Source organism: Calidris pugnax, unplaced genomic scaffold (genome assembly GCF_001431845.1).
Source record: "Calidris pugnax isolate Ruff unplaced genomic scaffold, ASM143184v1 scaffold336, whole genome shotgun sequence".
In the NCBI taxonomy this organism is placed as follows: domain Eukaryota; kingdom Metazoa; phylum Chordata; class Aves; order Charadriiformes; family Scolopacidae; genus Calidris; species Calidris pugnax.
In genome coordinates, this window is record NW_015091127.1 from 543,903 (window position 1) to 563,465 (window position 19,563).

A 19,563-nucleotide genomic window follows, 5' to 3' on the forward strand; every position below is an offset into this window, starting at 1 on the left:
GTAGGGCTGTGTTTTCACTCTCTATTGATTTCTTTACCTGGTGGTCCTGCAGTTCTCATCCCTGGGCTGGTTACAAGCCTTTGATCTGTGACAGTTGACACATTTGAGGGCATTTGCACACAAGAGCAGTAATCACAGTTTCTCCAGAAGTTGAAAGGAAGTTACTGGAGGAGCTGCACGTGGTTGTGTAATTTCTCGGCCCCTCCGCCCCCCGGGGGCGCGCGCCCTGCCCTGCCGTTAACGTCCCTCCGCCGCCGGTTCAGCCGCCCTTTCCCGCCCCCACCGGAGTATGGCTCCCTCCCTGCCTCTTCTCCTCCTCCTCCCTCTCCTTTCCCTTCACCTCACCACCGCCTCCTCCAAGCTCAACATCCCCAGGGTGCTGCTGCCCTTCACCCGCGGCACCCGCGTCAACTTCACGCTGGAGGCCAGCGAGGGGTGCTACCGATGGTAAGTTGCAGGTGCCGCCGCCCTTTATGTCCGCCGCTTCTTCTCCTCCTCCTTCTTGTCCTCCCCCCCACCGCCGCCCGGATGCACCTGCGGCTTTTCCTCAGCCCGCGGCGGGAAAAGGCGGCCCGGCGGGGCCTGGTCTCTCTGTGTGTGTCGTCCCCCCCCACGTCCGTCCACCCCCGCAGCCGTTCCCCGGCAGCACCAGGCCGGCTTCACCTTACGTTAGGGTAGTTTTTGAGGTGGCCCGGCAGCGCCTGGGCAGGAATGGAGATAATCCCTGAGGGGAAAGGCTGGGTGTTATAAACCATCGTGGGTTTTTTTGGGATTAAACCCGCCGGAGAGGGGCTCTGGCTGGAGGCTGGGGCTGAAAAGGCCCTGAGGGGAAAGTCCCTGCTGTGGGGGAGCTTCCTGCCATGGCTGGGTGCCTCACAAGTGCCTCACACCCCTCGTGTGCCCACCTTGCCTTCCCACACTCCAGGCTTGCACAACCCTGCCTCCATACATGCCCAGTGTGCCCACCCTGCCTCCCTGGCCACCCTCATTGCTGCCTCGGGCACCCTCAGTAGCTGCCTCAGGCACTCTCATTGCTGCTTTGGGCACCCTCAGTAGCCACCTTGGGCATCCGCATTGCCACTTTGGCCACCCTCAGTGCCAAATACCTTCAGTAGCCACCTCGGACACCCTCAGTGCCACCCCAGCCATGCTTGCCCCACAGCCCCACCCCTGTGGGGGCAGCAGCCAGGGCTCAGGCCTCCGCTGCAGGTGTAGGAGTGCCCCTTCCCTCCTGGTGGTCAGTAATGAAGGACGGACCACCTTGAGTTTGTGGTGTGGACGTAAGGAAGGATTGAGTGGCAGCACCTGACTGAGGCGAGAGCCTCTGGGTGCTGCTGTAAGCGTAGGCAACACCCTGAGCACATCTCCTGGGGAAGACAAAGGCAAGTTTTAAAACATTCTGGGTTTCCTGGGTTTCTTTTGGAGGCCTTGGTGCTGAGCACGTGGGATGTACTTCTGGCTGGAGCCCCCACCTGCTCCCAAGAGGCAGGTCTGGGTTGTGTTGAGCATCAGAGGCTAAAGGCAAATACCACCGTGTTTTTGAATCTGTGATTCAAAAACTGTGTTGCAGTCTTCATGTTAAGCAAGTGCTACCAAATCCTCATCCTTCCTTGAGCGTACCAGAATTGTAATTTGGATCAGTAACGAGCAGGAGGTACCCACCTGAAAAAAATGTGGCAGTCGAGATACGTTTGGGAAGATGCTTCTGTACACGCCAGATGGATGCGAGTAGCAGTTTTCAGTTGTTATATTGTGCCTGACAGTTACTGAAATACATCTTGTAGGGCTGTGTTTTCACTCTCTATTGATTTCTTTACCTGGTGGTCCTGCAGTTCTCATCCCTGGGCTGGTTACAAGCCTTTGATCTGTGACAGTTGACACATTTGAGGGCATTTGCACACAAGAGCAGTAATCACAGTTTCTCCAGAAGTTGAAAGGAAGTTACTGGAGGAGCTGCACGTGGTTGTGTAATTTCGTTTTCATATGGATCGTTTTAGTGAAAATCTCGCAATGGGTTTTTTCTTTTGCCTTACTCTAATCTTTAAAGGGAACAGAGTATTTAAAAGGATTTGGTTGATGTGGTAAAGTCCATTGTATGAAGGTAAAAAACAAACTCATCAAAGCACTAGTAAAATCTGGGAGGTGTCTGTCCTGTTTTGCCAGCAAACTGCTGGGTGGTGCTGGGCTGCCTGCAGCCATTCCTGCATGTGCCAGGTGCTACCCAACTGTCAGAAGTACGGAGACCTTTGTAAATCTCACTGAGATCTATGGATTAAAATATGTAAGATTGTACTCTGGGGAAATACTGGATTTGGTCCATGTATGTATCTCTAATGAGAGTTATTTGTAGGCACTTCAGAATCTGTTATATTGGCGCCAGTTGTCAGCAATGGGCCGCATCCCTCCTGCAGGTAGGCTTCAATGTGCTTTTCCATCCTCTTCCTCTGTCTGCCCTTCAGAGATTAATATGGCTTCACAATTAAGGAAACTATATCAGTTTCATGCAGAGTGTGTTGTCGTTTTCTGTCCTGGGGTTGTAAAAGTGTGTTTATTCACTTCTGCTTTGCAGGGACTGGCAGGATGTGGGTGAGTAGAACTCAACTTGTGCTTACGAAACCATCAGAAGGAAGCAGTAGCTGGGTGTGTGTGGCGGAGCAGAAGCAGTAACTCTTGTCGCGGTGTTCAGGGTGTGTTCACAAGATTGCATCTCTGTCTCTCTTTCCCCCTGCATCCTTGCCCCTGCAGGCCTTGAACTGCAGGGGATTAGAAAGAAGCATACTTTGGAGGGGCAGGCAGCTCCACAGCTACTTGCTGACGAGTTTCCTGTGCTTTCCTGTTCCAGCCATCAGTAAGAGCTATTACTGGAAGGAGGCTGTTAAACTGGAGAAGTTAGGAAGTACTAAAGGTATTCACTTCAGAAGCTGTGACTGTTCCTCACCCAGGGTTTATAAAATGATGGGTGGGTTTGCATGCATGACAGCAGGGATTTGGAATGGAAATGATAAGGTTGTCCCGGGAGAGGGGAGGGAGGTTGTATAATATAGGTGATGGGGAGGTTAGAGGTAGCGTATGAAAGCTGTTCTCATCTTACAGCAGCATTTGTCTTCAAAATACATCCTTCGAGTACATAAGGGACTTCCTTGCTCATCTCAAACATTCAGAATTCACACCTGAGCGTTCGATGTAGTGAAAAATCAGCATGTTGTGACCGTACTTCTTTCCAGTTTCCCATTGGGGCTTAAAGTTTACTTCTGAAAGCAGGTTTTCAAAGTGAGCAGAGTGGTGTTTGAGAATTCCAGTTATTCAAAGGGAAAAGGTCAAATTTCATCATTATCCCAGCAGATTTGGAGCAACGATAAAGTTACAAGCATGGCTTTAAAGTATTTTCTGATTTTCAAGATGCTCATGCCTTCTGGAGTTTGGGTTGCCTTTATGTTGAAATTATTTTTTGGTTAAAGCTTTGTTTTCAAAGCATACAGTGTTCCCTTCTGTAAATACTGTACATGGTATTATCTTTGGGGATAAAACACAGTCTGTGCAGATATATTTAGCATTTAAATTACATCTGTATTTATCTTTTAATTACCTTAATCCAGAAATTACACCTGGAAGAATGAAAGCATTCAGAAACAGAATTAACTTCTTGAAATCTGGAAGGAGCACACAAAACAAAAACACTTTCCTTCAAGGTATATACAGCATGGTGCAGGGTATTTATAGCAGAAATTGTATGTAGTGTTATGAACATGCTTACATGTTATTTGATGTTTTGTGGAATTTTGTAGAATCCTCACCAGCTGAGAACTGGTGGGAAGTTTAAGCTTCAGGAGTCAGCTTTGAGAAGTGAACTGGTTGAACTGGACCCGTTGAAGTCAGAGAGTTTGCTATGGAAAGGTTATAGCTGCAGGAAACTGTTCACAGGTGATAAAGGCCCTATACAATATTGTTTCTTGCAAATATAACGAAGGAGAGTTTATTGCTGCCTTAAGTAAAAGCATTTCTGGGTGCTGCTGAAGATGAGGATCTGTAAAGCTAATTCCCATTGCGAGAGGAGCAGGGAGGAGGCAGAGTGCTGGGGTGAGATGCAGTGGCTGAGCAGTGTTTGAGCTGAATCCTGCCAGGTACTTCCAGAGAACCCAAACCAGCTGCTGCTGGCAAAGCTCATTGTCTAGCTCCCTGTCACATTCCTGAATTTGTCATATCAGTCCATGTGGTGGCTTCTATGTTTGAAAAATGTGTATTAAATGTGGTGTTGCTGATCAAGGTCTGTTACTTTGCTGTAAAAATGACGATCTCATCTCTGATAAGCCGGGGATGGTGGTGATGTTTCTTGGATTACCTCTTTTACCATGGGTCTGAAAAACCCTGTCTTTGACTCTCACTGGAAAGCGTCTTGTGTGAGACACTGATTGTTAATTGCCGTATTATGAAATGACATCTTAAATAATGATTGTTCTCCCCTGCTATCCTTACCCCTTTCTTTGGTTTTCACCTGCTCTGCATTTCCTACTTAATTAGAGCAGGCAGCAAAATGGTGTCCCTTTTTCTGGGAGGTGCCTATGCTGCCGAGGCTGGTGGCACTGCTGCTTTCCCAGTATGGCTTCAGGCTCCTGTAGATACCAGAAGGAGCTCAGAATTGGGTTGAGGTGTCCTCCTTGGGATGTGAGACAGGCTGTGCTGCTGTGACTCAGGGCAGCGTTTCCTGAGTGTGTTGGCTCAAAACCAGAGTGGGTAGTGTGAGGCTGCAGTGTGGATGTTCTGCCAGAGTCAAAGAGGCAGAAGAAATAATCGTGGTTTTTTCTCTTAGCCAATGTGTCAAAGTGCAGTGCAGGTTTACTATTGAAAAATCCTTTCCTGAATCTGAGTGTAACCTGCCTGGGAAGGAGGACAGAAAGAGTAAGGCCTGTGGTGGCTTTTGGGCGGCTTTCATTGCTGAACACCCGTGAAATGCTTTAAGACTTTCCCTGTCTTTGGATGTGGGTCTTGCCTTAGTAATCAAAGCTTTAAGGGTGTGTACATGTGAGAAGGTTTAACAGAATGGATAATTTGAAATAATGCAAAATATGACATTTGTGTTTTGTAACTAAACTGCCATTTTCTAGTTTTATTTTCTAAATTGAAATCAGGCCAAGCTAATTTCTGACCAGCTTGTGTAGACCAACCTTTGTTTATTGTCTTCTCTTAGTTGGAAGGTGACTGTCAATAGTGTGCCATGCCATTTTCCTTCATGCAGCTAGAAAAGGTACAAAGCTAAGCACTTATGTTAAAATGCTTTGGGCCACCAGTTGATTTGACAAAATATCCAAGTTACTGTTGGGCATCTGGGTTGGATTTTGGGAACAATCATCACGGGCTTAACTCTGCTTCGCTTCCTTTGAAGTCAATGGGCACGCCAGCTGATCGCCATCGTAAAATCCCAGGCTTCATCCTTGGCTCGCTCTGTGCTGTGTGATGTTTCCATTCTGCTTTTAAAGCAGAACTGGATGAAGGATTTTTTCACTGCTGCTTGTTTTCCCGGTACAATAAGAAAGATCCTAGGAGAGGATTGAGTGAACAATAGAGAGATAATCTGCCACTGTGTTGTTAAAAATCCTGAAGAGTTGAGGGAGCTCTGCCAGGCTCCCTCTGTGTTTTCTTTGGAACGGGTTCAATTCCCATGTCCTTGGTTCTCTGGGAATCTGGTTTTTATCATACAACCACAGTTGCCTGGATGCTGCTCTGGCTCTTATCTCCTCATTTTTGTATGTCAACGGTGTTTGTCCCAAGAGTGACTGGAAATAAGGTACCTAATGGATTGGTCAATCCAGCCTTACCAAACTCCTGAAAACCTTTACCATCCAGTTTCCCTCCGTCTTCATATCTGCCCACAGGCCTGATGTAAATTCTAAAAGATTAGCTCCAGTGCCAGTCACGGTGCATCTCCACAAAGGTGGGGTTTTGCTGATTTAGTCAGTTGGGTTTAGTCTGAAGAGCTGACAAAACAATATGAAATGCCAAAGCAATAAGAACAAGAGTATTGCTAGAGTCAGGGAAAGAATAATACTTGCCTGATCTCTAAACCAGCTGATGAGTAAATAAAATATAATCCTTGAAGTATTCACATGTGATATTACAGAAGAGTTGATTAAGACCATGCAGGCCTGGGTTTGGGTAGGTCTGTAGATGCAGTCTTGGCACACAATTCTGTGTTCGGGGGGGTGAAAATCATGAATTAAATGGAAATCAGCAAGAGGGCTGGCAGTCTTTATTGCAAGTGTCATTAATTCCTCTGCAAGGAGGATTTTATCCTGAGGGAAATAAATATTGGGGTTTTTGTTAGCTTTTCTCCCCACCTCTTTGCTGTTCTTTCTAGTGCTTCCTCCCCTGCCTTGCTCTCTCTTACAGACGCTGCCATGGGATCGAGAGGCAGTGCCAGAAAGGCTTCCCATTACTTGCTTCACAGGATCTAATTTTGACCTCTGAGAAGCCCGGTTCTCAATATCACACGCTGACATGCTGCTGCTGATCCACTGTAATTGGCAGATGATATGAATTGCAGTCCTTGGTGTCATTTTAAAGCCAAAGTTTCTTTTTGTTGTCCATCTAGGACAAGTGGCAGAGTAAGAAGGCTGCAGTATGCAGCCTCTTTGATCAGGGCCTTATCCTTTCTGTGCTTGACCCTGGATGGATGTAGCTGTAAACAGAACGTGCTTTTGATATTGTCGAATAATACCGAGGAGTCATCAAATATTTCATAAGCTGCAGTGTAAAAAACAATAGTTATGCAGATAGGTTTTGGTTACAAATCACAATAGTAAACCAAGCCTCCGAAGCATCCTACTTCACCTGCCCAGTTTGGGTAATTGCCTAAAATAGCAGACACCCTATTGGTAATAAAACTAAAAATGTTCTTGTACTTAAAAAAGTAAGAAATTCAGCTGATATTCTACCTCGTGTTTTAAACTACCCTCAGGCCAAATAGCATTTAATCTCAGGTTCCCTAGGCCAGTGTCAACTAAGAGTTAACAGCATTTTGCTGTAAAAGCTTAAAAGTTCCTTTGTAATTGTGGAGTGCATGTGAGTTTACAGCTAAAATTTAATGCAGACTTTTAGTTTATCTTTGTTCCTTTCTTTTTCTAGTCTGAAAAATATCCTGTAATTAGATTTAGTTTCACAACACTGCTATTAGTGCAAACTGTAGAGGTTATGTATTACAATCCCTAACCATATATTAAAAGAATAAATACAAAACACAGTGAAACCCCTGTTGTGTTGTAAACACAATCAATTTCAGACTGGAAGAACACAAAATCCTCGAATTACCAAAAAAAAAATCTAATGTCAGAGACTATTAAGCAATGTAAAGAACTAAATAAGAAAAGTAGAAGTCAATTCCATAGGTATAATGCTTATTTAAAAATCCCTGCATGCCTATTAAGTCAGATCTGCATACTCAGCTTAAAAAGCCTGCCAGCCAAGTGCGGAGAAAGCCTTGCTGGTGGTGAATACTAACGCTGTTCAAAGAAACTTGCTAAATGTTGGAAAAGTGTTTCATGGGTGCCTAAGAAGGTACAGAATAACAGGAAAATAACTAGTTGTTCACTCTTAAATTGATCACTGATATAGAAAATAAATCATACTATTTTAGAAACCGTATAAACCCTAGTATGAAAAAAATGCTTGTATTTATATACATTGCTTAGGTATCTAGAATATAACAATTCTCAGGTTTAAGCTTTTAATTGGTGTTTAATTGTCCGTTGCATACTGCTGTGGGGTTTTTTCTTGATCAGGTGAAGTTATTTGAAATTTCTGGGTAAGCAGTTGCTACTGTTGTTTCAAAATCCTTTAAAACTAGTTTTTTCGTAAGTGAAATATTGTTGGGAGCACACCAGTATTAAAAATTAATAATTCATTGAATTAATGAATTTTGCCCAAGACAAAAATATCGTACTGCTGTGCAGTGCCTAATGAACCTGTGCGCCGCCAGTAGCATGCACAATTAAAAATGTTCTGACTTCTTAATTGCAGGCTTTTGGTGCCTCACTGTTTGGACAGTATAGTATGGTACCATCCAGACCCGTGTGTAGGGAAGCAGAGAGATGACTCTAATGCATTTTTGTTTCATGGAGTTTTCTGTGGGAAGTGTGGTGTTTGGTGTCTTACTGACCAGAGGGATCTTCGTGTCTTGCACGATGCGATTTGTCTTCAGAATTGTGCTTTTCGTGGCTTAAGCTTTGACACAGGATTTGCAATTTTATTCCAGTAACTACAACCAGACTGGTCTATGTTCACCTGGACTGCAGCGGTTAACTCTAGGATGGCCCAACATATTGTAATAAGTTATTTTTTGAGATGGATACAATTTTAGTTAACAAGAAATTTTGTTCTTCGCTGTTTTGGATTGGTTGGTTCTGCCAGTAATAATAGTAGGTAAAACCCTTGTTTGGGGAGAAGGGAGAAGTATGATATTGCGGTTTGTTTGAACTCCCCTCCAGCTCTTTGCTGAGTTAGAATAGTTTTCCATGGATCACAGAGAGGCATTTTTGAAAATCTTACAGAAGAGAAGTCTAAATAAATCCAGCTTCACCATTTTTACCAGGTGGGGATCTAGTGCCTGATTTAGATTGCGTTTTCCAGTTAATGCAGTGTTTTCATCAGAACTGCTGTCATGTGGTAGAAGCAATTCCTGAGCAGCTTTCTCATCAGTGCTTGCTTTCATTGCTTTAATCCTTCAGAGGACCCTTGTGAGAGGGCTTTGACTCAGGATCCCGGAGCAAACAGTGATGGCTGTTTCAGGCGATTAATTCATTAGCAGCTTAAGCAGGGTGCTGGGCACTGAGCTGGACTTCCTGCTTTGTGGGAGAGTTAGGGGGGTTCAGCCTGGAGAAGAGAAGGCTCTGGGGAGACCTTAGAGCCCCTTCCAGTCCCTAAAAGGACTCCAGGAGAGATGGGGAGGGACTCCAGATCAGGGAGGGGAGCCATGGGTCAAAGGGGAACAGTTTTACACTGAAAGAGGGGAGATTTAGATTGGCTATCAGGAGGAAATTCTTTGGTGTGAGGGTGGTGAGAGCCTGGCCCAGGTTGCCCAGAGAAGCTGTGGCTGCCCCATCCCTGGAGGGGTTCAAGGGCAGGTTGGATGGGGCTTGGAGCAACCTGGTCTGGTGAGAGGTGTCCCTGTCCAGGGCAGGGGGTGGAACTTGGTAATCTTTAAGGTCCCTTCCAACCCAAACCATTCTGTGATTCTGTAACTCCTGCAGTTATAGCATGAGCAAGTGTAGAGTAGTGTAGAGCAGCCACCAGCTAGTTCTCCAAAACAGTTGGCAGCTCATTCCCTGATGTTCTTTAACTATTTACAAGTTGAATGCGTTGAATCCCTGTTTGATTCTACATTCAGGCCTCAGATGCATATTGCTACTATCTCAAATTTAATTTTAAGAGGCTTCGTTTTTAATAACTTCTAAGCTTATTTTTTTTTCCTCATCTTGACATATTTGGCACACAGGAAGTGAGAACTGGGCTCCGTGTCCATGGTGAGCTTCCCACAAGCTCGTTCCTAGAGCAGTTGTGTTTAGAAAAGCCATACAAGTCAGAGCAGAATGTAATAAAGAGATGCATCAGTTTTTAGGTTAAAACTCCATGTTCACCAAATATTTCACCGAAGATAATTATACAACTTCACATGTTTTACACAGTGTTACATACTTCAGCTAACCAGGCTAAATTCTTGGGGTTCTTTTAATTTCTTCGTTAGAAAATGTTCTTTCTTACTTGTTCAGAGCCTCTACTGTAGCAGACATACATAATTGTGATGTTCTCTCACCAGGGAAAACTTCCAGATTTTGCAGAACTTTGTTTCAAACTTGTTTTGAAAATGCAATCACAAGTGGCGAAGGGGGCTTTAACTAAGATTATTTTACCTTCTGCTTCAGTGTTCTGCATGTGTTTTTGCTTGTTTCATGCTTCTTAGCTAATAAATAGTCGGATCAAATGCTTTTCAACTTCAATAAGTAGCTGGGCATAGCTCTCAACTGACTGAATTGCCTTCAGCAGTGAGGATGCCACGGTAGAGAGCGTGCTGTGTTTCGGTGGCTTTTAAACCCAGACATTTGATTTCTGTCTCGAGGTGACTGAAACCCTGCTAACACAAGCCTATCATCCTGTAGGTTCTCCAGCAGGCCGGAGGTTGCGAGCATAGAGCTGGCAGGTGAGGAGGATGAGCACCACTGTTCGCAGAAAGCTGTTGTCCAGGCACGGTCCTCACAGCCCACGCGTCTGACAAGCGTCATCTTTGCTGAGGATATAAGTAAGTTTTAACTTTTGTAAGCACGCACACTACTTGCATCCTGCCATCCTCCGGAAAGAGAGTGGGGATGTAAAAGTGCACAAACCAAGCAATTTCCATTCATACACAGCCATTTTAGACTTTCTGCGGGCATGGTTTTTAAGTTCTGTTTGTTGAAGTCATCAGATAAGTGTTAATGATATTAGTGATGTACCCAGGAAAATGGGTAATTCTTTAAAAGAAAGAAAGGAGGGGAGGGAGTGGTGCCTGAAAATTATGTTCTGCACATAGTTTTTATATAATGCAAATTCAGTTGTTTTGCTTTTAGCTGGAAATTGCCTTTGTGCCCATCATACAATATACCTGGTTAGTTTCTGTAATGGCAGGTAGGCAAAAACAGAAGGTCCATTAAATGTCTTGAAGTCACTAAATGAAGAAATATATAGGGGTCTATTGTCTGTGGGTAAAAGTCATTAAGCTCTCTAGGACATGAGCCGTGTTGCTCTGTAGAAACTCTTAATATGTAGTCAGAGAAAACATCTGTAACTGCCAATGTAGATGGAAATCACATTTTTTTAAGATTTCTTCTAAAGTTCAGTGAGGAAGGGAACTGCTTTTTTCTTGCTTGCTTAGCCACAGTCACTATTTGATGAAGAGTTTCTTAATAAAGGTCATGACCCAGTTTCAGTTCCTTCAGCGTCTTGTCTCATTGGCTAAGTTTGAGGTGCATTTGGTCTTGGTGCTCTTGATGAGATTGTCCAGTGTTGCTGAGTTCATGTGCTCTTTCTGATGTCTCTTCAAGTGACTGGACAAGTCCTTCGTTGTGATGCTATAGTCGATACCATTCACAGCATCCGAATTGTGTCCACAACAAGAGAACTCTATCTTGAAGACTCACCACTGGAGCTAAGAATTCAGGCTTTGGATTCTGAAGGTAAGAGATTTACTAGAAAGAGGTAAAAATATATATTGAAGCTCTTAATTGTCTGATGTATGCACTGGTTTTATTTGCAACGCAGTTGAATGTTAGAAGCCAAGCTGAGTTTAAATGGAGTTCTCTAAATAATACATTCAGTAACCTATTGTTTTTGTTTAAGTTTAAAATCTACATACCACCTGAATGGGAAAATCAAACACTGCTCGATTTCCAGCAACTTTTGCTTGCCTTTTTTCCTTATTTTCCCAAGAAACTTAACTCTAGTGCTAAGGGTATTTTTAAAAATCAGAATTTAAAATAATTAAATTAAATTTAAAATAATTGCCGGCTCTTGGCAATTTTATATCCAGGGCAGGAGTAACAATGTAATGGAAAAAGTCCCAACACTTGTCCTGTTGAAATGTCCCATCAGCATTTAACTAGGTCCAATCAAGCATCCAGCAGGGTGTTCAGAGATGATGTTGGAGACCAACCACCTATTGCTTGGATCAATATCCCTTCATTGTTATAGAAACATTCACTTTTGAGAGGTACCATTTAGGCTCATGAAAGTCAGTGCATTTGGACAGAATGCATAGTTATTTAATAGGAGCAGAGAGATTCTGCTTTTCATACTGTCTGTAGCATCTGAAAAAGAACCATGGTGCTGGTAAGAATTTAATGCTTTGGTTTCAAAAATGGATTTTTATGCACACATCAACACTCGCATAAACCAAGTGATTTTTAGGACAACTACTGGGCTGAAAGGAAATGAAACGTAAAGCAGCTATAGAAGGTTAAATTGTTTGTTTCGGGTAGTTAATGAGCCCATCCTACATTTGTTTGTAAACCATGAATATCAGGTTATGTATGGAAATATGTTAATAATGAAAAGTAATTTTGTTTTCTTACACTGTGCGTAATACCACATGGCTTGGTGTTTCTGCAAACTCTCAAGCTTGCTCAATGGACAAATTTACCTTGGAAGCCACCCAAGTGAGAGTCTTAACAGGAACAATGGTTCAAAACACACAAAGAATGTGTAATCTGCATGACTGAAACAAGGTGTTGGTTCTTAGCCGTGGGACTAAACCTCCCAATCTAAGTTCAGGGGATCAGAACACACTCAAAAGCTTTGAAAATCAGTTCTTTTTGACCCACATAATCTTGGGATCCATCCTTGGGAGACCTTTGGACATGTTGGGCTCTCAGTGGCCTTTCTTGGCACACTCAAAAAAATAAATAAATACAAGAGCAGTAGCAAGTTTATTGAAGGACATAATTGTTCAGGAAAAGTCAGAGAATTGAATAAGGGACTTCTGAACAGTTTTTTAATATTCAGAAGGTTAAAAAATCAATGTAAAATAATTATCCAATTAAATGAATATTGGGAAAAATCTGCTTAGGTTTGCTGAAAGCCTGCACAAAGAATGGGTGTCAAGGCTGTTACTGCAGCCTGTGTGAGGGAGCAGGTGCTTTATATCAGCCGTCGTACGAATATAGTGTTGGATGATGTAGCTTTTTTCCGCGTGTGTAAAGTAGTTAAGCGAGCCCTAAGGATGTATTGAGTGCTGATGGTGATTATTGCAACTGGTATGGGTCAGACCATTCATTAATATTCATCATTCTAATCCTGTGAGTATTGATACATCTTCACGAATGGATTATTTCCTTATTCTCTTTCATATAGGTATATATAGATATAGTCCAGTTATATTTTTTTTATACACTGTATTTTATAATCAGTTATATTAATGCAGATTCCTTTTTGTACGTGTTTTTAATAACCCCCTCCCAGTATAAACTCGATCCCCAAAAAGTGCTTTCCAAAGATCACTAATGCAGGAGAGGAAGGTGATCATGGAGATCTTTGGCCAAATTAAGTATTAAGGGGGGGTAGGGAGGGGAAGTCATCCATTGTTTTCTTTTATCTGTCTAACTTCGCTCAAGTTATTTCATTATGACTTAGCTAGAGGTGAGCTAAATAAGAGAAGGGCTTTGAGTTTGCAGTTCTTTGGCTGTGAGTGTGCAAAGCACAGTGACTTCCTGCCCCAGTGATGGAGCAGGGCTCATCCAGCCAGGTCTCCTTGTTTACTGGCCTTTGCTCCAGCCTTACCACTGAGAGCTGCTTTTCTGCTGAAACATTGCAGAGGAGCAGCTCTGGGATTACGGCTGTGGAGCAGGAGCACAAGTCACTGGCTAAGTTGACATCCGAGGAACCTGGGAGGGTAACGTTACAGCTGGTCTGCAGCTCCTCTGAGAGCCCTGTGATCCTGCAGGGAAGGACACAGGCACAACACAGATCTACTCCGCTCTGGTGAGACCCCAACCTGAATACTGTGTCCAGCTTTGGAGTCCCCAGCATAAGGAGGACATGGATTTATTGGAACAGGTCCAGAGGAGGCCACAAAGATGATCCGAAGGCTGGAGCCCCTCTCCTGTGAAGACAGGCTGAGAGAGTTGGCGTTGTTCAGCCTGGAGAAGCAAAGGCTCCAGAGAGACCTTAGAGCCCCTTCCAGTCCCTAAAAGGACTCCAGGAGAGATGGGGAGGGACTCCAGATCAGGGAGGGGAGCCATGGGTCAAAGGGGAACAGTTTTACACTGAAAGAGGGGAGATTTAGATTGGGTATCAGGAGGAAATTCTTTGGTGTGAGGGTGGTGAGAGCCTGGCCCAGGTTGCCCAGAGAAGCTGTGGCTGCCCCATCCCTGGAGGGGTTCAAGGCCAGGTTGGAGGGGGCTTGGAGCAACCTGGTCTGGTGGGAGGTGTCCCTGTCCAGGGCAGGGGGGTTGAAACGAGATGATCTTTAAGGTTCCTTCCAACCCAAACCATTCTATGATCAGGGCAAGCACTCTGTTTCCTGTCAGCCTCCCTGGATGCTGCCTCTGGTAGCCACTGCCCTCTGTGCTGCAGAGATATCTGATCCTGTCTTGGATGGGCAAGGCCCTGCATTGTCTGGGGTTTGTCTTTGAAAACTTGACTCTGCCTTTGTAGTGGCCAAGAAGGCCACCAGCATCCTGGCCTGTATCAGGAGCAGTGTGGCCAGCAGGACTGGGGAGTGACCGTCCCCTCATACCCAGCACTGGGGAGGCCCCACCTTGAGGGCTGCCACTGGTTTTGGGCCCCTCACGACAAGGAAGACATTGAGGGGCTGGAGCGAGTCCAGAGAAGGGCAACGGAGCTGGTGAGGGGTCTGGAGCACAAGTCTTGTGAGGAGAGGCTGAGGGAGCTGGGGGTGTTCAGCCTGGAGAAAAGGAGGCTGAGGGGAGACCTTCTTGCTCTCTCCAACTTCCTGAAAGGAGGGTGTAGCCAGGGGGGGTCGGTCTCTTCTACCAAGGAACAGGTGATGGGACAAGAGGAAACGGCCTCAAGTTGGACCAGGGGAGGTTTAGGATGGATATTGGGAACAATTTCTTCACCGAAAGGGTTATCAGGCATTGGACCAGTCTGCCCAGGGCAGTGGTGGAGTCGTTGTCCCTGGAGGTATTTAAAAAACAGGCAGACGTGGTGCTGAGGGACATGGTAGCTTTGTAAGTGTTGGTTTGATGGTTGGACTTGATGATCCCAGTCTGCCCAGGGCAGTGGTGGAGTCGTTGTCCCTGGAGGTATTTAAAAAACAGGCAGACGTGGTGCTGAGGGACATGGTAGCTTTGTAAGTGTTGGTTTGATGGTTGGACTTGATGATCTGAAAGGTCCCTTCCAACCATAAGGATTCTATGACCCCATGTGGAGCCGGGACACCCAGGCCCAAAGGTGTCTCAGAGGCTCTCAGGATGGTGTCATGTTTTTGCCGTCAGTTGGCTGTGGCACCAGCTCTGTCCAGGTGTAGCCTCTCCATGGTGCCATCTTCTGCATTGCTCCACCAGCCTTGTGATTTTTCAATGGGAGCAAAACGCAAGAGTTTAATACAGCTTTGCAAAGCTAAAACATGCGTCGTTAAAAGGAAGTTAGACTTGAATGCATGTTAAATAATCCAGTCTCAATCAATTTTAATTATATTGCTTTGTGTGTTCAGTATTTTGTCTTTTAAATTGTATTTATTTGGGATCTGGAGCTTTCTGTGGTAAGTTGTATAGAAATGGGAGAAACTATATAGGCTGTGCGTTGTGTTAACTTGTCTTAAAATATATTTGTGGCTTAAAAGCATAAGAATTTGATACCAAATTTGCTTTGATTCTTACTTTATTAATATAGATATAAATGTCACAGCAAGTAGCACAAATGGAAATACATTTTAAAACACAGTAAATACTTGGATTTCAGTTCCCTTTTCAGTTGTGCCAGTGGGCACTGCAGTTCAGAGCAAAAGTCACCTTGAAGATAGTAAGATCTTTCAGATTAGCAGCTCGTTACACTTAAATGTAACCATGATAAACCTTTGCTTTCAGTCTGTTTATTCCTTTCTGTTCCTTTCTGTCACTTACAGTTTCTCATGTTCTAGTGCCCCACAGTTTCTAGGAAGAAAGTGCTCAGGTTGGGTTCTTTGAGTGGAGACTTATTCCTGGTGTGGGTAAATCGTGGTTGTGCCCAAAAAGAAAACAATGTATTTGGAAAGTGCAGCGAACTGTGAACTCAGGTTACCCAAATGGTATCTCAGATCCACGTGTTTCAAAGTGAAAGACTGTTTAGCAGATCTTTTTTTTAATATCCTGCTAATATCCAAGTAATAATAAGGCTTTTGTGGCCAAAGGGGAAGAGGTTGTGGGTGCCAAGGCTCTCTCAAGGACTGACAAGTGGAGGATGAGTGGTGTGACCTGCACCTACCTAGTGAGCTGTGTGAGAGACGTAAAGTGGCCCATGTGCACAGAAAAGCCAGTTAACAGAAACATTTTACATTTGCCAAAGTCAGAAAAGCAAGGTAGATTGTAATTTTTAACTAAATACAGAGAGTGCTTCTTTTAGGGATAAGACAGAGAAATTTCCTAGGGGAAAACAAGTCATAGTTCGTCTTCCAGAAAGACTCTGTGCTTGTTATTTATTTTTGTTTTCATCTGATTGTTTGATTTCCAGGAAACACTTTCAGCACACTGGCAGGGTTAGTCTTTGACTGGACAATAGTGAAAGACACGGAGGCCGATGACTTCTCCGATTCCCACAACACGCTACGGTAAGGTCATTTAAATTGTTCACAAAAGTCTCGCGTCCGTCAAGTTTGATGTGTATAAATATTTCCCCACATCGAGGCAATTTACAGAACTGATGCCTAAAATAATGTTTATGGGTCAATTGTTCCAGAGGTGGGGTTTTTTTTCAAGTTGCCTACTCAAGAGCCTGCACGCTCTCCTCCCTGTTTAATGTCACAACTGAGAGTGTTACACAGCGACAGCAGCCCAGGGAGCTCTAATGCAACAACCAGAAATAAATAGATGCAATTGTTGATCTTCCTGAAACATCTTGAGCAAAGGAAAGATTTATCAGTAAGACTGTTACCTCAGGATTTCAGCAGAGTGTTTTGTTTTTAAATTATTTTTTTAAAGAAGAAAAAAAATTCTCTTTAATTTCAGGAAGGAGTTCTTCAAACTTCAAGAGTTTGAGGTTTCGGTCAACACGTAATTCTGGTATTGAAATAGCTTTCAAAGTATCTAACCTTCAAATTGGAACGCAGCAAGTGGCTGCTTGTAAGGTAGATACAGCTCATAAAGCCAGGTGAAATAATTCAATGAAAAGTATTCAGTGAAGCTATTCAATATATTGTTTTTCAGACAAATCAATGAATGGAAAGCACTTGCTTGATAAATAAACCATGGTGCTTGGTTCATCATCTGCACTGACTCAAGGAATAAGTCAACTGGAATTTACAAGTGCTATATTTTGTGGAAACCTCTGTCCAAACATCTTGAAAGTTGGGGTTTTTTAAATTTTATTTTATTTTTTATTTCCTCCTGTATTTGCTACCGGATCATCTTTGGCCTCTGCTTTGGTGTTGGCTTTTTAAAAAAATATATTTAATCAAGCATATGCACTATGTAGTTTTACAGTGATTACTTTATTGTTCTGTTCTTCAGTGGCTTCAAACAGAAATTTGAGTTTCCATCCTTACTAAACTAACCAGAATGGAAGGCTACTGAGCAGTACCTTGTGTGGGATATTTTTCATGTTGGACTTGAGGAGTTTTATCTTTGCACTGATACCAACTGGTGTCATCACACCAGGACCCTGTAACCTAGCAGTATTACCCTAGTATTCATCATATTATATACGCCATGGTGAATCTTGACTTTGCTCAGTGTGAATATTGGTAGAAAAAAATGCCTCCCTGATATACATGAATTTGATCAGACTGCAAACACATGAAGTGTGGGGTTTTCACACTAAACAGTTCACAGACATTTCTTGAGTGCAGATTTACTCAAAACTTCCCGAACATCGAGTAAGCTTGTAAGATGAGAGAGATTCAAACTCATGCACTGGAGGCTTCAGCTACTTTAGAAAACAGATTCCAGCAAAATGTAGGTACATTGCAGGACAAAAAATAATGTAGGAAACTATGTCTTCCTTTAAAGAACCTGGCTTTATTTATATGATGATTCTATGATTAGCATGTGGGGAAGGCAGTTGTCTTAGAGAGCAGAATGGGTAATGTTAACTTCCATCCTCAAACCTGTATTCCACATACATTGGGAATGGGGTAGGGGTAGCAAACAAGACTCTCTGCTACTGGGTAAACAAAAACTCCCAATTTTGCAGCCTTAGAGAAGCAAACAGGCAATATTACCCGAGGGAAGCCTGTAAAGCCCATAATACACTTGAAGCTGCAGGTAGGAGTCTATGGTCCCTATCTACAGTGCGCTAATTGTTCAGTGGGACTCAAGATCCAAATTTTAGTCCATATGGAGCTTTTTGCTTCAGTATTTGCTAGAGATGTGATTTTTAACCAAACTAAAATTGATACATGCTCTACTGTTAGCGTAGCTCTGATATAAAAATGTTGTAATGGTGTTACAACTTTGCAAAATAAACAATAAACTGTCATCAATATGTCAATATTCATAACTGCTCTCAATAAGGCATTACTGATTTTGCTGGGAAAGTGCACGTAAAGCCAAAAAGATCCTGTGCATATGGAAGCTGGCAACCTTTAAAACATGGTCCTCTTTCAGCATCTCTCCTGTCCTTCACCCGTTCGTGGCAAATTCCTTTCCTCTCTGCTGTCACGTCATTGAAACTTCGAACAGTTAGTACAAGTATTCTGCTTGTAGATTTTTTCACAGTCATTTAATCTTCATATAGGTCAAAGTTATGTTGCGGTTTGTTAAGCTGTTGCTTTTATAAACGTAAGCTTTGGGTCTTTCACATCAGTTGTTCCTCAATAATCTAGAGAGTTTTTGCAGTCTAGACCTACTGTGGAAACTGGAGGGATCATTACAGACAACATGTGCAGGCTTCTGATAGCTCTTGAAAGCCCACGAACAAGCTTCAAACAAACTTTTATCAGTCAGAGAAATTAGCTGCAGATATCTTGAATGAGTAAAATTTGGATATCTGGTCCCAGGCAGGCATCTTAAATTTGCTTAAAAATGGAAATAGCTGGGAGTGGGTGCTGCTGTTGTTTCCCTGTGGGTTTACAAAGATTGGTTAAAAATGTTCTCTTTTTGGTTCACCTTTCAGTATACTCAAGTTCTTAGAATCCGCTTACACTCCACCTTCCTATATATTGGAGATGGAAAAAGTTGCCAAGCAAGGAGATACCATTTTGGTGTCTGGAATGAAAACGGGGAGTTCTAAATTAATAGCAAGAATAAAGGAAAGCGTCTACAAGGTAAAAAACTTGCTTTCTCCTGTGGTTTGTTTCTTTTTTTTAATCATTTAGTCCTATAGTCCTGTAAGTTTGCCCTGTGGTGTTGTTCCCATTGTGGATGCCAGTGCTGTCGTACTGGGTTGATCCTGCAGTCAAAGGTTGTTCTAAACTCAGCTCTCTGACAAAAGGCCCTGCGGCAGAGGAATACATTTCAAATACTTCCGTACAATTTTATTATTCCTGATAGTCATTCATATTATATATGTAACTAGAATCATGCCAGATAGGGCATGATTTTAGCTCTTTATAAAAATAACCAACTAGAACACTTCAGGTCTTTTCTTTTTTTTTTTTTTTTTTTTTTTTTTTTTTTTCTTTTTTTTCTCCCAATAAATAAATAGCTAGAACAAGGATAGCTATATTGGATATACCTTTATTTCCTGCTGGAGTTGAAATGAGTGTCATATGAGTACTTCGTTAATATCTAATTCTGCCTCATTAGGTTCTGGTCTCCCAGGCAGGGTTTGGGATGAGGCTGCCAACACTGGAAGGGTGTTACACCGCAGCGTTGGCAGCTTCCCAGCTCTTATCTAGATCCATGCTGGCTCTTTCTTTTTAACTTGTGACTGAGTTTTTCACTCTATTAA

The 19,563-nt window shown here is 43.1% G+C and overlaps 1 protein-coding gene across 1 annotated transcript in view; it reads left to right on the forward strand.

Annotated features, from left to right (window-relative positions):
• Positions 1-271: 271 nt before the first annotated feature.
• The window catches only part of NUP210 (nucleoporin 210kDa), a 67,739-nt gene continuing 48,447 nt past the window's right edge, over positions 272-19,563 (forward strand). The window contains exons 1-5 of the mRNA XM_014958450.1: positions 272-447; positions 10,146-10,285; positions 11,067-11,198; positions 16,189-16,285; positions 18,787-18,937. Of these exons, the coding sequence (XP_014813936.1) occupies positions 290-447; positions 10,146-10,285; positions 11,067-11,198; positions 16,189-16,285; positions 18,787-18,937 (678 nt within the window). The 5' untranslated portion in view covers positions 272-289. The remainder of the gene's footprint in view (positions 448-10,145; positions 10,286-11,066; positions 11,199-16,188; positions 16,286-18,786; positions 18,938-19,563) is intronic.